The sequence below is a fragment of the Apostichopus japonicus genome, chromosome 23 (genome assembly GCF_037975245.1).
Source record: "Apostichopus japonicus isolate 1M-3 chromosome 23, ASM3797524v1, whole genome shotgun sequence".
NCBI lineage: Eukaryota > Metazoa > Echinodermata > Holothuroidea > Aspidochirotida > Stichopodidae > Apostichopus > Apostichopus japonicus.
This window is the reverse complement of record NC_092583.1, coordinates 17641379-17663447: the sequence shown is the minus strand read 5'-3', so window position 1 is coordinate 17663447 and position 22069 is coordinate 17641379. Positions and strand designations below refer to the sequence as shown.

At 35.3% G+C, this 22069-nt stretch overlaps 2 protein-coding genes across 6 annotated transcripts; one reads left to right on the top strand and one right to left on the bottom strand.

The window, feature by feature from the left end:
- Positions 1-3534: 3534 nt before the first annotated feature.
- Positions 3535-12833, bottom strand: LOC139964525 (uncharacterized). Of its 4 annotated transcripts, none has more exons than XM_071966145.1 (8): positions 12704-12833; positions 11346-11594; positions 10162-10335; positions 9515-9585; positions 8283-8396; positions 7509-7673; positions 6389-6482; positions 3535-5165 (listed from the first exon to the last, which is right to left on the bottom strand). In XM_071966145.1, exons 1-8 carry the CDS (start codon positions 12807-12809, stop codon positions 4933-4935), a joined length of 1206 nt encoding a protein of 401 aa, XP_071822246.1. In that variant the 5' UTR covers positions 12810-12833; the 3' UTR covers positions 3535-4932. The 4 variants fall into 4 exon arrangements, with proteins under 4 accessions (XP_071822246.1, XP_071822247.1, XP_071822248.1 ...); XM_071966146.1 differs by having other exon boundaries at positions 12639-12778; XM_071966147.1 differs by lacking the exon at positions 12704-12833 and adding an exon at positions 12503-12642.
- On the top strand, positions 12821-21449 carry LOC139964526 (ribosome biogenesis protein SLX9 homolog). Of its 2 annotated transcripts, XM_071966149.1 has the most exons (6): positions 12821-12962; positions 13178-13332; positions 14024-14231; positions 15745-15907; positions 16688-16750; positions 19280-21449. In XM_071966149.1, the coding sequence occupies exons 2-6, from the start codon at positions 13207-13209 to the stop codon at positions 19404-19406; spliced, it is 687 nt and encodes a 228-aa protein (XP_071822250.1). In that variant the 5' UTR covers positions 12821-12962; positions 13178-13206; the 3' UTR covers positions 19407-21449. The 2 variants fall into 2 exon arrangements, with proteins under 2 accessions (XP_071822250.1, XP_071822252.1); XM_071966151.1 differs by lacking the exon at positions 12821-12962 and having other exon boundaries at positions 12969-13332.
- Positions 21450-22069: the final 620 nt, after the last annotated feature.

Here is a 22069-nt window from a genome sequence, read left to right as displayed (position 1 = left end):
ATTTTCATATCCAGCTCAACTTTTCTCAAGGAGTTACAAAGATGCTTCTAATGTCAGTATCCTGCCAACCCCCTTCAATGGCTTGTTGAGATCTCACAACTCCTGTTTAAAGTTTGAAAATTTCCAGTTTTTGACCCACTTCTGGTGTGGAAGCTTTTTTATCCATTGTTGGGGAAAAGAAAAAATATTTTCTGTGAAGTATGCATACTTTGAACCTCATTATACTCAAATCTGTTCCCAAAGGGCTGGCATCTTTTGCATTATATAGTGATATTATTAATGGATGCTTTAAAGCACATGATCCAGTTTTTGTAAAGCATCGCTTTTTTCCCTGCGTGTTATCCCGGACAGCTGAACAATGAAGTACCTTCTGATGGTTTTTTGTGAGGATTAAAAGAGGGATTAGTTCGATTTGCCAAAGTCTTGCCTTGAATCATGTTATTATACTAATCTTTTCTCTTCTTGTGTCAACTAAGTATCTTTTTAATCTTTTCAAGTAGCTATTTTATAATACAAGTCATATTTAAAAGAGAAAACTTGTCATTAATTGTATGAAAATTATTTTTTGTAATAAAATTTTTTCAAGTTGAAGGTACTATCATAAATATGGTGTTGAAATGTGCTACAAAGAAAGTGCATAAATGAGCAACATGTCAGAGCCTTCCATTCCCTGATAATTGAAAATGGTGGTTAGACAATATTTTTAAATTGTTTGAGAAATCATGAAAGTAAAATATTAGAATCCAACCTGCAGAATTAGGTTGAAATATTGAGAAATAGACATTTATCGCACACTTGACTTTGACGTTACGGCATGAGTTGTAACCATCATGAAACTGTTTTCATTTTCCAAATTGTTCGCTTTCCAAGAGTGACCGGCTTGCAGAGATGCAACTCTACTCTCCAACTGTTGAATCTGAAAAGAAAGAGAGTTGTGGTGGGAAGGGGGGTGTTGGGAGTAGCAAATACTGCAATGTTTGGAAAGGTACAATCTTGAACTTTAGTCATGGCTGAGAGAAAAAGAAAGAAAGGGAGAAAGACAAGACAAAGAAAAGAGCCTAGAATAAGGAAGAGAGAAAATCTCATCAAGAGATTAAAGCTGCAAGTTATCCTTCAGTACACATTCCGTTGTGAAAAATGCCATTTTGTAAGATATTGAAAAATTCAAAATTTGTCTTCTTTGTGGCCTCATGAGGCCAAGTGTCATGCATGTGTAACTATTTTCCTTGCATGGGTAGAAAAATCTATGAAAGAAGAGGACATCATTTGAATGCAGTTATTGTAAGACAAGATGCATTAAATACATTCCTTATGGTAGAAACAAACATACTAAATGGATAGGCAATTTCTATGAGAATGGCCACAAGTAACAACAGACTGTCTGAAAGATTGACTTTAAGGATGGGGGCAGGGGAGTCACATGGATCCAGGGTCACTGGGGGAGAGGGAAGGGGGGTGATGGGGACAAGTAATACAGTATATTCTTAGGTAGCAATATGTTATGGAGAAAAACATTTATTGAATAAAGTTTTGAAGTATTTTATTGCACTTGTTGAATGAAATTATACATAAAGTAAACTTTTGCTGCAAATTGTCATTAAAAGATCAAAGTGCTTACACTGTGCTATAGTACTTGGTTAGTAACATTAGTATGCAAGCACAGTAATTACACACAGCTTAGTCAGCTTATGAAAACTAAGATTGGGTGCTATACATTCATTCTTGTTTGAAATGGTAATGCCATGTGCAGTGTTTCAAGAGAAAATATGATGAAAACACTTTCTATAAAATAAAAAAAAATTGCTTTAAAGCTTTGGTGCTATATCTTTATATTAATCAGACAAATATTAATTGTATTACAATGACAAAGGTTATTATGTTTCATTTTAATATTCACATTCTATTTAGTGTAATATTTTTCGACCCACCGATTTGAAAGCTTGAAATTTATGTATCTGACGATCATAGACTTATGTTAAGTTATTAAATAGTGAAATTCCTGACAGTGAAACAAATATTTACTCAGACAGCCGCATGTAACTGTGCAGCAGTATGAGGTATCTTTCACGCAGTGGTGACTTATATAAGTAAGAGATTAAGAAAAAAGTCGTGATATTTCTGAATGTGTTCATTGTAGATTCTAGTTACAGTTTCTATGCGGTGTCTGAGGTGTGTATTACACACACAGCACCATTTAGGTAACAACGTCATAATACGGTTACAGTCTTGATGAAAGCTGATTCTGGTTGACAGAGGATCAGTTAAGTTGTTTAGTTTTCGTGCCCAGGTTCTAACTTTACTGTTAGGTTGACTGCCATAGTAGTATTGTGTATACTGTACACAATATATACTGTATATATAGTATACTGTACATACATATACTGTATATACAGTATACTGTATATACAGTATACTGTATATATAGTGTACTGTATATACAGTATACTGTATATGCAGTATACTGTATATACAGTATATATAGTATACTGTATATATAGTATACTACATATACAGTATAATGTACACAATATATACTATATATATAATATACTGTATACAGTATACTGTATATGTAGTATACTGTATATACAGTATACTGTTTATATAGTATACTGTATATACATATACTGTATATATAGTATACTGTATATACAGTATACTGCATATACAGTATACTGTATATACAGTACACTATATATACAGTATACTGTATATGTAGTATACTGTATATACAGTATACTATATATACAGTATAATGTACACAATATATACTATATATATAATATACTGTATACAGTATACTGTATATGTAGTATACTGTATATACAGTATACTGTTTATATAGTATACTGTATATACATATACTGTATATATAGTATACTGTATATACAGTATATGTATATACAATATACTATATATACAGTATAATGTACACAATATATACTATATATATAATATACTGTATACAGTATACTGTATATGTAGTATACTGTATATATAGTATACTGTATATGTAGTATACTGTATATACAGTATACTGTATATGTAGTATACTGTATATACAGTATACTGTACACATATTTCATTTATAAATTCAAACTTGCTCTACCATGCCATAATAGGTCTGTTGAGCTACAATAGGCTACATAATGGTGATTGCACCATTGTTACCATGACAACAAACTATGCTGGTAGTGTTACATATTATGCAGAGCTTAACATGCATCTTGCAAATGGCACAAAGTTAAAATGACAGAAGCTAACCCCCCTGCACATGGCTTAAACAATGCAACAGATTTGTTAAGTTTACTGCCACATGGCAGTATGTTGTTGTGAGGAAATCTTATCAGGCATTACAGCAGAAAATAGAGAAACTTATGATGCATTACAGCAGATCTAGAGAATGTTACAACTATTTACTAGACATAATCCTGTATTTGTGGACTGGATACCTAAAACGAAACAGATGAGTTAACAAATGAGGGGGGAACATTGAAAATGGAGTTGTAGCATATGTAGGAAACTTGATTGAACATGATCAAGTATGTTTTTTAACTGGCAGCAGTATTCTGTAACCTTACTAAACGCAAAGCAAACCATATATCGTGCATAACAAAACAGTTTTATGCAAAAATCATCAAGGATTGATATTTAAACAATGCCCTAAGGTTGTTCTGATACCATGGCATAGTGATATAGTATACTGATCAAGTCAGTAAGCTGACAAATTGATTTATTAATTAATACAAATGAATGCAGTATCAGTAAGAACTCTCAGAACTCTAATCAAACTTAAGGCTTTTCCGCTTTGTAGAAGTAGATACTTTCTTATAGCTTTATCAAATTACAATATTTTCTGCTATTTTCTAGCCATTTATGGAGCTTTTTCTGTATTCAAAGAGGAAACCAAAAACGTGGGAATAAAAATAATGCATCAGAAATTATTGTTGTTGTTTTGTCAATTATTGGCCTTCCCATGTTTAATACAAGAAGTTATTTCCTGTTTCTTTAATCTTGTACGTTTCTGTTACTACTGAATTCAACAACAACAACAACAGCATGAGTACAATGTGCATGATTACGAGTACAACAGTATGAGTAGAAGTGAATTCCCCTTGATATCTTGTGAATACAAGACTGAGTAAAAGTATCTACTATTACAATACTAGTGTGATACTAGTATCTACCATTATGATACTAGTGTGATACTAGTATTGATACTACATTTCAAAATTCTTGAGTAAAAGTACAAATCCACAAGTTAAAGTACATGGAACTACGCTAGAGTACAAGCACATACTTAATACAAGTCTATGCAGTGTTTCAAACCGTAAGTATGAACAAGAATAGTCAACAATAGCTAAGCATTGAGTCAACAATAGCCAGGCATTGAGCCAAGAATAGCCAGGCATTGAGCTAAGAATAGCCAGGCATTGAGTCAACAATAGCCAGGCATTGAGTCAACGATAGCCAGGCATTGAGTCAACAATAGCCAGGCATTGAGTCAATAATAGCCAAGCATTGAGTCAACCATACCGTCAATGGAAGCATCAATCTACAGTCAACCCTAACCATATGATGAAACCAGGAGTAAACTACAGCATCAACATAGAGTCAGAATAGCATGAATCTAGATTTGACCACAGCATCAACATAGAGTCCAGAATAGCATGAATCTAGATTCGACCACAGCATCGACCTAGAGTCAAGAATAGCATGAATCTAGAGTCGACCACAGCATCGACCTAGAGTCAAGAATAGCATGAACCTAGAGTCGACCATAGCATCGACCCCAGAATCACACGTAGCATCAACACAGTCAAATCTTGAGCATAAACAGGAAACATTTTGCTCATGCATTCCTTCATGTACTAACATTTCTTCCTTGTCTTCACCTGCCTTGAATATGTTCATAGTATCCTTGGTCCAACATCACCTTAAAACCCACCTGCCATTTTCTTCAACTATTGAGCACTTTGTTATAAAACTTAAAGGAGAAGTGTTATCTCTGCCATTTTCTGAATGGAGAGATGATAAGTCTGTTTTCACATCTTCAAGGAACGTCTTTGGTGCAGGCATCTGGAATCTGAACCTGAGACTCAAGGAGCAACCGTCTGCAACCTCTCTGTGATATCTCATCGAAGGAAACCAGAACACTATCTCACCTACCAATTTAAATGAAATATGCAAATAGGTCAATATTGTTATCTTTATAATGAATATAAACTAACTCGTCATTTGTTGTGCACACAGTGTGTATTATCAATATGTACAGAGACTTACATTAAAGATAAAATAGTATTCAACTAAAATTAACCACAATAAAATACCACAATCAACCTTTTCAAGCATTCTTTCCTACATAGAATGAAACGAAACACTATGAAGCTTAACATTTCTGTACAGTACAGTCCATTCAGACAGACTAAAATCAGTATTCCCCCTCCCCCAAATATGCAAATTAGGTCAGTCATGTGTATAGAATAGAATCAATTTTACCGCCTTCATCAGACCCTTTCTCCACTCCCTGAGATTATTTACATGGCCTATATTCAACACCCCCCTCTATCTGGGAATGATAGGTCAGTCATGTGTATAGAATAGAATCAATTTTACCACCTCCATTAGACCCTTTCTCCTCTCCCTGAGATTATTTACATGGCCTGTATTCAACACCCCCTCTATATGGGAATGATAGGACAGATAGGAGCCCAAAGGAATGTAGTTTCCGTTGCAATTTCTATCATGCTAAACTTTGGGTCTGGACTTATAATATTTAATCTAATAATTTTCTTTCTCAAGATTATTGATGAAGAGTATCCCATTTGCTAATCCAATCACAATTGCAGAATGTTGACAACATTCCTCTAATTCTTGCTTTAGCCTCACCTTCAAATTACAAGGACAATTTCCATAGTTTTTCTTAAAATGAACCTGCATATGTTACTAACACAAAAAGGTCTACATCATTGTTTTAAGCTAAGATTACAAATGTTTAAAATTCATGTAATCCAGCAAGGTTCTTCTGAATGGTGATTGAAAATAATGAATACTACATTAAAGGTTTCCTAATACTACTGAGAGCATTCAGAGAGCCTGTATGAGAGAATACTCAGAATAGCTTAATAGAAACAATCCAGCTGCTAACAATGAAACATTCCAAAGATTGCAGTCCAGATAGGAATGACCACTTAATATAAATGTTACTTTTGATTACTCTAAAAGCCTCCTTTACACTTTTCTTGCTCTGTCCTTCAGCCATAAAACAAAATGAAATGTGAAATCACTTTGGTGGCCACATTGCCTTATTAGTCAAATGACCTTGTTGACCTATATCATGAATATGCAGTTTTACAGTCCAAGAATGCTGCAAGATCCACATAACTACCTGGTTGTAGGAATAGCCTCATAGGTTTACTCCATGACAGCTTGTCATGTTCAACTATTGGTCTGGAGAAACTCCAGGCTGTAACGCCGGAGAACTGAAAAAGAAAAGAAACCTTTTGTTAACCTGGGTTATCATTTGATACTGTGGAATAATTTTACACATAACGGAACTTATTCATCACTAGGCCAACCTCCTTCTAGTGTTTCTATTCATAAGGCCTAAACCATTTGCATTCTTGTAATACTTCAGTCCTGTAGAGTATGTTGGCAAGAACCAGTATAATACACTATTACAGTACACTATCACCACTAGCATAAGACACTATTACCACAATTGCAATACACTATCACAATACACTATCGCCACAAGCACGATACACTAGCATGATACACTATCACAATATGCTATCACCACAAGCACGATACTATCACCATTAGCACAATACACTATCACAATACACTATCACCACAACCACGATACACTATCACCACTAGCATGATACACTATCACAATACACTATCACCACAAGCACGATACCATCACCATTAGCATGATAAACTATCACCACAACCACAATACAATCACAAAAGCAAGCAAGCTGAATGAGTCTTGAAGCTTCCTAACAGAACATTTAATTCTTCAAGGATAATGCGAGGGAACACAGCCTTAATGAGGTTTTGATACTTTTTTCTTCATTGCACATTATCATGGTATAGGACTCTTTTTGTGTGATATTACACAGTGAGCTAGTACACTGCCCTATAGAGAGGGCACATAACACTAGCCTTTCCCACATTGTTATCACTTTGGTATTAACAAACTTGTGAGAGTAAGTTTTATGTAACTGCTCTGTATTGTATACATTTGTACAACTGAAGGCAATATGGACAAATAAAATGGTTTACATTAAGAAAAGAGCAAAAGCTTGTATTCAAGAGTAACAACAGCTATGTAATCCAGCCAAGCCAAGTTGTTTTAGGATCTATAACACAATTGATATGTCACTGACTTGACTCATATATAAAATACCAACGAACACTGCTGTGTTTACTTTAGAGTGAGATGAACAGATATTACCATGTCCTCCCCTCACACCTTACTATGCAATCTCTACCATTACCTGTGCAGCCATAAAGCTTGTGCATGATTCTTCCACATAGGGTGGTATTCCTGTACCAGCTACTCCCAGATATAAAGTATCCATGGATACGATGGAACCGTTGCTAACAGAGGTAGAGAAATCATCTTCCATAAAATAGGGAATCTGTATCTGCTTTAACTGTTCCTGAAAAAATCAAGAAAACTAACAGTTGTTAAAATGTAAATTTGGAAAGAGCTAAGAAAAGATTGGCTCAAATGGACTTTGAACCAGTGTCCCCAGAACCACAATTCTTGAGCTCAACAGTCAATTCTGTGTTCAAGATTTTGATCTTAGAAGTATTCATACTTAGTAGAGAAGTTTCATAATGCTAACAATAAGAAATGCTTTTTCTTTTGGGATGTTTATAACTTATCCATTTTTGTCAGTAGATCAAAACTTTTAGGAAAAAACGGTGTATCGTTGCTTGAAATAGTAGTGTGATGATACAACATTGCATAATGTCAAATACCATGTATATCTTAATTATGGTTTCAGTGACCAGTATTAATTCAAACAGATAAGAAACATACTGTGCTGTGTAACTACAATATAGTTAAATGTATTTTGTGCTTTGGCAGGCAATGGGTCGTCCACCCCACATTGCAAAAGACCTCACAATCAACCTCACCAGGAGCCAAATTATGTTGCTATGCAATGGTTGGAAACCTGAACCTTCAATAAACTGAAAACCCTCTGGGTTTGTGAATTGAGACAGAATTTATCATGTAAAGTAAACTCTCTTTATTAACACACCTTAAAATGCTTTCTATTAGGCTCGCTGGTCATGTCTATTTCACCGCTAGCACATTCATCTTCCTCATACCCAGACCTCTCAGTTATGTCCTTCAGCGGATGGTAGCTTCCACTCTAAATCAAAAGAAAATGACAAAAGTTTAGCTTTTCCACCAAAAAGTATCACTTTGGAAAGTTTTGTGTTTAGGGGTGAAAGACCTGTCACACTGAGAGCAGGTTTGATACAAAACTGAAATATCGTAGGTTTGATACAAAACTGAAATATCGCTAGATTTGATACAAAACTGAAGCCACATGTTACCATCAATACCTTTAACATACATACATTAAATATAACATTAACATTTGAAATGACAATATGCATAGAGCTTACCTACATATAAACATTGTTCCCATAACATCTATTACCCTAAACTTACCCATTAGAAATGCACTCAATACATGTACAATTTCTGACAGGGAATCAATAATGTTTCTGTATTTATACTTTTGTTTTCAAACCAAATTACTTTCATTTGCATTATAAAGTACTTTTGCAGTTTGGTCGACACTGTTGCCAACCTGTTGAGGATTACTCGATACACAATAGATACTGATCAAAATAAGACAAACAAATGATTTGTTCTTTCTTTCCAATGGAAGGTTAATTACGCATAATTAATGAAAGGTAGTAATCACTAGCAAAAATCAAATTGGAAACTTCAAAACTTTGAATTATACTTCAATATTGATATTGATTGAGATGAAAATTGATTAATCAAACTAATGAGCTAAAGTGTTATGGAATGATGGATTCTCAGATCACTGATCACAGCTCAACACAGATCAACTCAAAACAAGGTGCTTTAAAGTTTATATTCCTGTTGACCTTAAATTAATTAGCATAACTACATTGTCTGTATCATAAGGTGAAGCATAACAAGCTAAATATAGAATTAAGGAGTCAAATATTGACAAATTTGACACAAAACAACTAAAAAAAATTGGAGGGTATATTCCTGCTAATTAATAAATTGCATTATAATGTTTGATTCCATGCTAATTAATAATGTTTGATTCCATGCTAATTAATAAACTGCAATTAATAAATTAATCAGTGTCACTTTATTGAGGTGAAATATGCTGATATAGTAAACCAATGTTGAAATATACACAATGAAGACTTGAGAATTATTTAAAGACAACTTTCTCCTCTCTCTCTCATTGCATATTATTTCCGATGACAAAATTACCTGCAAGTCAAAGTATTCTACATCTGGGTACATTTTGATGAAGTTATGACAATCCCAGTCACTTGGCCAGGCTATGCAGAGAAAATGGAAGTAAAATAAGAACATATTAATCTGCTTGGTTTCCAAGCTGCATACATGTTACAGAATGTATTTAAATCAGGAGGGTGAAATTGATGACCACAACAACGGCTGTTTATCCCAGGTTGGTGGTTTGATTCCACTGTCAGAGCTAATGCATGTGTAATCATTTCTGAAGACACTTCCTAAGTGCATTGTTATGGCAGAAGGATCATTATCTTCATAATGTTGGAACAATTCACAAAGCAAAGAAGTAATGGCATAGTAATATAATTAACAAAGTAGCAACATAAGGTTCTTCTTTGCCAACTTTTGTTTTTCTTTTAAAAGGAATGAACGTTATGGGGCAATCACCATAGCAACGATTGCCCAAGATATATTTTACTCCCATTGGTGGTAAATGCTTAATACTGCAGGTCCCGCAGGTTTGATACCTAGATGCGAACCTCTGTTGCAAACTCAAGGGCATGCAGGTAGTAAGAAAGCAAGACATTAAACATTATTTAATGTTTAGATTTCTCTTTTCGGTGCCTGTTTATGTAATTCATAGAGGAGAATGTTAAACGTACATCTCATAGCCTCTGTCAGAATGAATGGTTCCCCTTTGTCGATTTGCTCTTCAAAATCTGCTTTGCTGATATCATGAAATCTTCTTACTTGATGGTAATCCTGCTTTTCCAAGAATGCTCTTTCTTCTGCCGAGATCCATGGTGGACATGGAGAAGTCATTAAGTTAAAGACATCTGCAAGAGGACCAGACAGTTTATATTTATACATCTTACAGAAATGAATAACTTCAATTACAATTTACCAAACCAGGCCCCTCCCCCCCCCCTACCCCCAAAAATGGTACAAGATTTGATTTCTATAGGAAGGAATATTTATGGTAGTAAATAGCCTACTAACACACACCTTTACTAAGCTCAGAAAACCAAGTATTGAAGCTAAAATTGTGCAAGATTTTGTTCCTTGTGGGATATCTTTCATTATACAACACCTAATTATATTCCAGCCATTTGATTGGTCAATTGCTCGTCGATTGCATGCAAAATTCGCTCTATTGCACTCTATGAAATAGAACCATGTGTTATGCTTTTTTGATAGCTCTTTTTTCAAGGGTAAGAGAGCAGAGAAACCTGTCTGTTCAAAACAATCTGTTGCATGAGTGCATTTTACATCCAATTATATCCAAATTTGAAGGTGTTGTATAAAACAAATAATGAATGGTTTCCATTCGTGCAATAGTGCAAATATTTCATTCGTTGAAAGACGTAATTTGTTCCATTCAACTCGGCTGCGCCTCGTTGAATGGAACATTCCATCTTTCAACTCATGAAATATTTGCACTATTGCACTCATAACCATTTATTATTTGTATATTATCTAATACAATCACTCCTCCCATTCCAGTCAAGAGTTTTCACTCCAAATCCCAACTGTTCGTTGCTGTAGTTACGATATGAGGATGGCATAGTGATCAAACATTGCATAATACCAGATACACTCAGTGCCTGACAGTTACATCTAACTCAGATAATTTGATGAGCTTAGCTAAAGGCAACTTTAAAAGTTGTAACATTCCTGTGATATTAAAATACTTGCAGTTTTCAACTTTTCATATCTTATGAAGACACAAATATATGAAATGAAACTGGGACATTTCTAAATATTAATACTGTAAAGCACAGGTCTGTAAGAGCCTAGAATAACAGATACAATTTGTAAACAAAAGTTCAAAGTTGTTTGTATGTACCTTGTTGTAAATAGTTAATCTTTTGTAACAGTTCTGCACCTAGGACTGTGGAAACACAAAAATATAGAAATGGAATTGTGATTTTCCAAAAGACTATGACAGCCAGGGGAAGACTTGCTGCTAAGATAACTCCAACAATAGGTTCGATTTTTCTTTCGTCCGGAGAAATGTTGGAGGCACCTTTTCCCCATTGTTCACTTTCTTCTTTTTTAGGTACTTTCTTTCTACTTGTAGTTGAAGTCATTCTGCCTGTTAAAATGAAGAAATAGAGTTATATCAGCAAGATCAGTATACTGGGATATAGGTGTGGTATTCTTCATCACTTATTTATTGCAAAGTTATGATCAACCATTGTGGGTGAAAACAATCTGTTTTTCTGTTTCATTATTGATATCACAGCTAGACGAAGATCTTGATGCAAGTACTGCAGATCTGTTCCCCCCCCCCCCCCCCACACACACATAGCCTCATCCCTCCTAAGAGTTTTGAAATTATCAGTGGCAAAGTAAGGTAGATGTCATGAATCTTTGTTCCTGAAGCTCCTAGTCTTGCATGCATAAGGAGTTACCAAATGACTTCAACCATATGAGGTATGTAAGAGGAACCCTCAACTCCCTCCTACACCCCCCCCCCCAGTCAAGCATGAGTAGTATGCCTACCAGCCTACGTAATGAAGTTGACTTTAGGCCAGGAAAAAAAAACTCAGGCCTACCTGTTCAAGTTAGTGTTTATGTTATGCTCACGTTGGGCCTTTGGCTCGGAGATGTTATGCTAGACCGTACGTTAGGCCGACATATATTACTGCTTAGCAATAACTACTAGTAATAGCCTAAGCCCACTATATACTAGACTTACTCTAACCAAAGACGTATACTATATTACACAGGATACTAATACGTGTCCATTGTCTAATTAACGTTAAGACTTAATTGACAGTCATTGCAAGCCTAGTACAACAACTACTAACTACTGTACTACAGTACCAGTACTACTAGTACTAGTACTAATACTACTACTAGTACTAGGCCTAAGGGCCTAACAATAGGTCTAGGCTGGGCCTACTTGCCAAAACAGTGCTTCACGTTAATACATTGGATTAGACACCGCCCCCCCCCCCCCCCCCCCAATAAAAAAAATATGATATGGATTTTGCATACCTGGCACTGAAAATTTCAGCTCGGTAAAAGAGACTTGTCAGAAACTTTCGCGTTAAGAATTTGTGTTTTAGTCGTGATGTTATTGAAAGTTACTTAAATGTACAGTACATGTCATTAAACGTCAGGCTAACCCTACCATAATAGTCATCGATGACACTGCCGTTTACGAAGAGTACTATAATGTTGAGCATTCGTACTCACGTATGAATGAACCATAGAAATGGAAAAGGACGATCATTAAAAACCAGGACGTCATTGCTAACCCTAACAAAGAAACACATGCGGCTTTTCTGGGGGCAAGCAACATTTCACACACTTGACCACCGTTGGTTCACAGTACTGCGCATTTCTGCTTGGCAGTAAATTTTGTCATAGTCATACATGGAAGGAAGTTCTTTTCATTTCTGTTACTGTATTGCGTGAAGAACTTTGACCGAAACATCACAAGAAGAGCTTTCAGGTAGGAACGTCTTTCTGTGCCGTTCAGTATTTGCCTCTAAGTACTCAGTCTGGGTCTACCCGTAGACGTGAAATTGATCATTCAAGTTCTAGTTCCGCGAAAATCAACACCATGTCGTAATCCAGTGTTTGTAATGTAGTGCGAGAGAATCCTAGCGGTAACAGCAGCATAGCACTTCAGTGTTTAGCATAATTCAGATCTTTTTTCATTTTAAGTGTGGCCAAGGGCAGATCATTTCCCTGCAATGGGCAAACTAACTCGCCGAAGGACAAGGACTCGTGCACAGGCAATTGGGAAGAAATGCCCAACAAGCTCTCAGAATGACAAGGATTTAAATTCAATGGAATTGATGTCTGAAACACAGCATGAGGTAAAGTTTTCCAAGTATCAATTTGAGCTTCATATATCATAGTCGTGGGTTCATACACTACAGAATTGCTTTTATGTTATGATTATCTGTGATGTAGTTCCCTTTTACAGCATCTAGACTATAGTAGACAGTATAACTATAAGTAATGTTAATGGTATGTTTGTATACTATACATGGGTGTAATGATTATACAGGTTATTAGTATATAAAGTTGTAATGTTGTGGCTATTAGCCCAGCAGCTAATGAAGAGCAATGTTTACCCCACATTTTAATTTGCAGTTAATTTTAACCAATCAGAGAGTCATCCCTCATAATTTACGCACCGTTTCTATACAGTTTACCAACTCTGTCAACAGTTTGAAAATTGTCTAATGCATTTTTCTAGACCCAATACACATAGGCCTGTCTGGCTTTCAGCATCGGATTCCAGGTTTGTCCAGCAGCTGGGTTAATAAAGAAAACAAGCCATGGTATCAGGACAAATAACAAGGCTGTGCTCCTATTTGTCTGATGGACAGGTTAAGAACATATATGTTCCTTCATCTCCTGACAGCCAGGGCACAGTAGGACAGGCAGCCCTTATAAAATAAAAAGAGAATAATATAACAGCATTGCCTTATATTCAGCCAGGTGCTGGGTGAATATTTAACTGTGTGAGAAAGTGTTTATCTATATCTTCTATAAATTCAGTTCAAAGTCCCAGATCCACCTAAAACAGCACTGGGTAATCCATTTGGAGGTGCAAAGATTGATATGTCTACATTGAGGACCAAACTAACCACTACTGATGATGATGAAGATCGAATGAGTTTCATTTCCAAGGGAAGCATCAGTAAAGGCAAGGATCAAATGAAGAAGAAAGACAAGATGAAACTAAGACGAGAAAGATGGCTTGAGAGTAAGTTTGCTTCTAATGTACATCTCTGTACATCTCTCCTTCCATGTAAACTCACCAGTAAGTCTGCTTCTACATCTCTCCTTCCATGTAATATCCTGAGTAAGTCTGCTTCTACATCTCTCCTTCCATGTAAAAATCACGACTAAGTCTGCTTCTAAAATCTCTCCCTTCCATGTATACTCACTAGTAAATGTGCTTCTATATCTCTACTTCTATGTAACATCATGAGGAGCATCATAGCCACACCATGTACAATTATGAGGAGCATTAAATGTGCTTTTGTGATGTTTTAATATATATGTCTATGTATATTTTCCAAAACTCTTTATTTACATTGGAGCTATTATGTTCCTCATTGTGGAGGTATGACTTTGTGTTGCACAGGGATGAAAGTAAAGCAGGAAAGAATAGGGTCAGAAATGGAAGATTAAATATGAACATTCTCATAGAAAGGAAGGTACAGCTACCTAATTATTACAGACATGATTGTGTAGTTGGTAAATAGCAGATCTGATAAAGTTAATATCAATGTAAGCTCAAAGGTTGAATGCAAACTCAATACTTCACCATTGACTACAGATTTCACAGTGTGTGAGATATATACTGTAAAACACATCATTTAACACACATAAGGGATATACACATTTGAATATGAAGGTCAGATTAAAGTTACAAAGGTACAGATACCAAACATGAAAGACACTTACAGTGGCTTCATGAATAATCACATTATAAGACATCATTTGGCATTAAAGGAGGTCCATTCATGAAATTATATCATCTGATTCTCCTTCTAGAAATTTAATCTGATCTGGATGATAGATGATGAAAGTCGATGAAAATGGTTGGACTAGAGGTCAAAGGTCACAAAAGTTCATATTGCGTTGGGATGTGAAATATTTTTCAAAGTAATCTTCTTTGTAGGGTTTTAGTGTAATTTTTTGACCAAGGTTGGTAACAATTATTCAGTTGGTAGTGGTGTACAAGAGAGTGAATAGTTAGAGGTAAAATGTGCTTTAACTTTGTAAGTGGACAGAAGGAACAAATATTCAAACATCTCATAGACACTTGCTCAGATTGTCAGCTGACTTTAGTTCGAGGGGCGAATAAACAAGAATGCATAGTTCATATTGAGCATGGACTAATGAAACATGAAATTGGTTGTATTTTATGTATTTATTGCATTCTCTCTTTAACTTCTTTTCATTAATTTGGACCTTAAGGTTATTGAAGTATAAAGACTGCTTGATTTATTGTGCAAAAATTAATAAAAGTCTCTGCAATGTTTGGTGCCATTAAGGGACAGATTATCAATACAACAGAATGGAGAATCTGATCCATCTTTCAATTATCTTTAGCTAGTGATAAAGGAAATATCTTGTGCAGAATGGATTTGGAGGTTATTCCACAGCAATTACTTCTCCAATAAATTCTAAGTTAGTCACCTGATGCATGTTTATATGTGAAATATCTTAGCTTTCATTGCTCATGTTCCAGTTTCTTCTATCTCCAGAGGTAGAGACGATTCAACAGAGCAAGAAGAGAAGAAAAGACAAGATGAAGAGGTTAAAAACTCCAGTAGTCGGGGATTTAGAACCGATGATGTCTGCTCTTCCAGAACTATCAGAGATAATCCAGATGAGTAGAGAGGCTGGCAAGAGGGCAGATAAGAGGAGGTAGAGTAGAAGCAACTTTAGAGGATAAAGGAAGGAACTTGATGTTCAAGAGGATGTTTTTATATTATCTTCTAACATAGAGTGCAGAACGATATGCACAGTGAAAACATATACTTACAAACATGCTTTACACATATACTCATGGCATGAGGTTACTGTTGATGGAGGAAGGGGACAGAGGGGGGGGGGTAGAAGGAGGCTGTGAAAGGTTCAGAATTTCCTTATAATTAATAATTAAAAATGGGGACTTATTGATCCTACACTAAGAGCCTCTGGACAGAATACCATCAGAAAGTTGTGTCTTAACCATAAAGCAAGAGCTATGTTTCTGTGACCTAGTAACCCAATTTGTGCATGTAGCATCAAAATCATGCCTATGAAGTCATTATTGTAATCGTAATGTTTTGTTCACTGTCTTTCCCATTTTGGATATGAACTAATTATACTTCAAATGTCTTAGATCATTTCCTTACAGGGTAAATGCATATGCGACATTGTTATTTTCACATGTATTACAGATTTATGGCAAAGGAACAAATACTTTAAATAAATGGAAGTGTATAAGACAAATAAATAAGACAGACCAGTTAGTATGAGGGTAGGTAGGTGCATCAATTCACGGAAGTTTTAAATATCAAGCAAGGATGTAGGATTTATACTTTCAACCTGTTTTGTGTCTGTACTTTCAACTGACATACTGAATATAGTTCAATACATTCTAACCCCTTGGGATGTCTGACATTGGATAAATATGTGCATATTTTGCATTTTGCTTTGCAGGCAAGCACTTGGAAGCCAATCGAAGAAGAACACATTGAAGGCTAAGCAACGCCAGAAGCTTCTGTAAGTATGCAAGGAAAAGTCATGTGTCTATCATAAAATGGAATTATGTAGGTTTGTAACGTTATTTTAATGTTTTGTGGGTGAATCGGACTTGCTTACACTTCCCTTGGTCTGCTAATAGCATTGACATAGCAAGTTTATCGGACTTGCTTACACTTCCCTTGGTCTGCTAATAGCATTGACATAGCAAGTTTATCGGACTCGCTTACACTTCCCTTTGGTCTGTTGATAGCATAGACATAGCAAGTTTATCGGACTTGCTTACACTTCCCTTGGTCTGCTAATAGCATAGACATAGCAAGTTTATTGGGCTTGCTTACACTTGCCTTTGGTCTGTTGATAGCATAGACATAGCAAGTTTATCGGACTTGCTTACACTTCCCTTTGGTGTGTTAATAGCATAGACATAGCAAGTTTATTGGACTTGCTTACACTTCCCTTTGGTCTGTTAATAGCATAGACATAGCAAGTTTATTGGACTTGCTTACACTTCCCTTTGGTCTGTTAATAGCATAGACATAGCAAGTTTGTTGGACTCGCTTACACTTCCCTTTGGTCTGCTAATAGCATAGACATAGCAAGTTTATTGGACTTGCTTACACTTCCCTTTGGTCTGTTAATAGCATAGACATAGCAAGTTTGTTAGACTCACTTACACTTCCATTTGGTCTGTTGATAGCATAGACATAGCAAGTTTGTTGGACTTGCTTACACTTCCCTTTGGTCTGTTAATAGCATAGACATAGCAAGTCTGTTGGACTCACTTACACTTCCCTTTGGTCTGTTAATAGCATAGACATAGCAAGTCTGTTGGACTCGCTTACACTTCCCTTTGGTCTGTTAATAGCATAGACATAGCAAGTTTGTTGGACTCACTTACACTTCCCTTTGGTGTGTTAATATCATAGACATAGCAAGTTTGTTGTAAATACTGAACAGGAGGTGTTAGAACAGGACAGTTGCACCAAAATGAAAGAAAAGATTTCACCAAAAATGTGTTTTGCTTTGAAGGGGATGGGGAAGCGGTGGGGATGGGTGGGAAGGCTTAGAGTTGGGTGGGGGTTAGGGTAGGCATGATGGATCTTAATGGATTGAATGACAATCCTTTACAAAGGAAAAGAATGTAAGTATAAAAAAAAAAAATTCTGAAACAGAGCTATATTAACACCGCCAAATTTGATTATTTCATAGAAATTGAATAATCTAACAAATATGACTTGTTCTGTTTTTCAATTTTGAGGGTGATACTCTCAAAATTAAGGGTAAACTCTGTTTTCCCAAAAATATTTACAACAACACCATTAGAAAAACATTTATGTGTTGTACTTTGTTTCCTTAGAGAGTCAGACTAAATATATAAGAATCATAGAGAAGTGTTTGAAGACTGAATCATAAATGTGATGAGTATTGCTTCCATCAAAGCATTTATTTGGACGGTTTTCTGGGTGAATATATTATCCTTATTTTTCTGGTCTGCAATATTTGAAACCATCTGTAGCTGTCATGCCTTTATCACTGCCTCTTTGTCAGTCTCCAATGACAGTTAATAGTAACAGAAACATCTCTATCGTCATGGTGATATATCTATCAGCCATCTTATCAGTCGTCATGGTGATATATATCTCAGAATCCATCTAGAAAGAGGCCATTACTCTTGAACATGTTCCTTGTTATCTTCAGGTAAAGTTTGAACTGTATAGTTGCATGGATATGTTTTGAGTTAGAACACTAAACAGACGATTACAGTAGTAGATTTTGGGGCCAGCAAAAACCCCTGCAATGAACAACAGTCTGAAACAGATCACATAAAATTATATTGCTATATTGCATGATAAATATATAAATGTTTTTGAAATAATGCTGTGAGGAAGGTTTTATTAGTAAATCTGTACAGGACATTGTATCAATGCAGTATTTATTGACTACTTCTGAATCTTCAAACTACAGTAAATAAAAGTTTGCAAAAATAAGCAGCTTTCTCTCATTTTTATCTTTCTTCTATTGCTATTTAAGAGAGGTGCAATTTTTCAAGTGATGACAAATTGTCTGTAAGCCTGTAGATATGATATGTACAAAATATTGCTATTTCTGGATAGATTATTAATTAGCAACTAATTGACGATTTCAAATTATTTCTCATGGAGACGACCTTAAATTGTTGATTCTTATGAATTTAAACACAGTTGGTACTTTACAGTTCTAAAAAAAATATATTGACCTCCCCAATGGAATTTATACAACTCAGTAAATATTATTCCATCGCAACCAGAAAGTAGCAATTAATTATTAATTGGCCTTACAGTGTCTGTTTGGAATAAATACAGAGCATTTTGAGTTTTGTAGGCTAGGCTATTTGTATATATTTTAGGCATATGCTATAAAATGTACACTCACAAATTGAAAAACAAAAAAATGTTTTGTGTATATCATTTGTTTGTGTAAGAAGACACAACCATGGCAACATCTGCATCTCTGTTAATATAAGCAAGGCTTGAGATGTCTTACTCTGTGTTTTATTCTTCTTTTCAGAAATGAAGAAAGAGAAAGATTCCAGCAGGTTTTACAACATACTGCTTTTAAGACTAATCCGTTTGCAACGATAAATAGACATCTCTCTTTAAAAATTCAACAAGAAAATGACCCGGGGGAATCCTGAGATGCAGATCAGTTGGCTGATTATCTCAGAGATTGTCTCACTGGAAGTAAATTGTTTATCTTGAAGAGACAAAAGTCACTCCTTAGGGTAAACTACATTATGGTGCACTTTGCTGGGTTCTCCTTTCTTATCTCTGGTCTATCTGGAATGTATCATGATTTGCATAGCTCCTGGTGATGTAGATTTAACATGGAAACCTAAGAGTTGCTGTCAGGGTATGACTGAGATGCTGGGTTGTTTCACAAAACTGCTCAGCTATCTTTCTAAGATGGAGAAGGAGTTGATGGTTTTGATCACACAGATATACAGTGAAGTAAGAAGGGATACAAGTAACCAATATCAGGCACTGATTTCTTGCTAGTTTCAGAGCTAAGAGATTACAATCAGTGAAAATTAGGTATAAAGGTTTTTACAAATTTAACATTAAATCATGTCCAAATATAACCTTTTCTTAAGAGGAGGTATTGCTTGACTGAGGCCTGTTAAAAACAAGTAGGACTTTGATGTTATAATAAAGGTTGTGGTGCGATGATATGTTATTGACATGCAGTGGTGAGGCTGCCATAAACTAGCATATCATATGTAATGACTTTGTTGTCAACATTTAAAAGTTAAAGGTTGAAGTTAATTAAGGTTGCTCCATATTTGGTTATGTTTATCCATAGCTAGATACATAGCCTATGATTAACAGTATGTTGCTTACACTGACTGAGATACTTTCCATTAGTGAGCTAGTACTGATCCCAATTATCCACACATTTGTTAGGAAATATCCATATATAGGAAATATCCATATATAGGAAATATCCATATATAGGAAATATCCATATATAGGAAACATCCATATATAGGAAACATCCATATATAGGAAATATCCATATATATAGGAAATATCCATATATTGGAAATATCCATATATAGGGAATATCCATATGTAGGAAATATCCATGTAAAGGAAATATCCATATATAGGAAACATCCATATATAGGAAATATCCATATGTAGGAAATATCCCATATATAGGAAATATCCATATATAGGAAATATCCATATATTGGAAATATCCATATATAGGGAATATCCATATATAGGAATTATCCATATATAGGAAATATCCATATATTGGAAATATCCATATATAGGGAATATCCATATGTAGGAAATATCCATAGGAAATGTTTTTCTTTGTGATGGATATATGGAAATGAAGTGAGTTCATATATTTATGGAGATATAAAGCGAAAATTTAATAAAAAGAGCCCTTTTCGAAAAGTATTCAGATACTGGAGTTTGTGGTATGGATTATACATTTCGTCACAAAGTTTTGGATCTTGACGTTTGTGCCCCGCACCCCCCCCCCCTTCCACTCCACCCAGACTGAACTTTCTTTGTACAGTGAGATGATACATAACTACTCGTAGTCGGGTAAACGCAGGATACGGATCATACGGGCTCATACAATATACGGGTACAAAGTGATAGATGTTGTACAGATAATTACTGTCATGAAGTGATATTATACCCCCTTTAAGTTCCTATCAAACTCCTGCAAGGTTATTAACCCTTTGCTCATTTGACCTTCAAGGTTCCCCCTCGTTAATTCCAACGGTTTCCGAATAAATAAATACATTAGAAATTGTACGCCGTTGTACGGTTCATTTTCAGACGTCTTGTTTAGGAGCCCGTGGATTCAGACAAGGAAAATCATAACTAAAATTAGGACCACGTGTTTTCTTTCACACTCATGATTGGTTGATTCAGTGATAGATTTATAAATATTAATTATGTCCAACATTAGGTTACAATGACCCAATAAGTGGTCAGAAACCCCATCACGTGTGATCCCAAGCTCTGCAGCTTGTCAAGCAAATTTGTCGAGGACAAGTGAGTCTGAAAAAGTTAGTCGAATCAGCCAGTACTCCCGATCATTAATGTTGCGGGTGTATGACTTATAAAATTGTCTTTACTCAGTATCTTGAAGTAATTTTACAAACTCTCTGATTCAACACTAATTGAGAGACGGAGGAAATAAATCATTTTGATATCAACGGAACTTTTAAATCATTTATTTGAGTGGAGCTTCTTGAAGCTAGGGCGCTGTAAACAGCCTACCATGTAACTTATAAGATATTATGAGATTATGGAATTTGTTATCGTGCATATACGCATATTTTTTATTTATTGACGTAAATACGGTTTTAATCAATTAAATACAGCAGATCAGAAAGTTTCACGTTTTATGATTTCATATTAACTTGGATCATAGTTAAATTTAATGACGTGAATCGTTTAGAATTTTATGATTCATTCATAATGAAATGTTTATCAAAACCTACGGAAGATGCTGAATTAAAGAGATACTATAATGCCAACATAGTAGGATGCTTGATATAAGTAACGTCTTCACTGGTTTTCGTGAACAGTTAATTTTAACACGTGGGAGTTAAGAGGGATTGAAATGGCTAAAGAATTTGCATTATTCATTGCTGATGCTATCAACCATAAGCTTATCTGCCGGGGTCAATGATTGTAGTTTGCGGCGAAAATTATAGCAAACCACTGTTCGTAAAACGTGATGTATACATGTGATCAAGGGCGGCGGAAGCACTTTTAATCTGGGGGGGGGGGGGGGCACCGACATCAAAGGGCGCTTTGCAGAAAT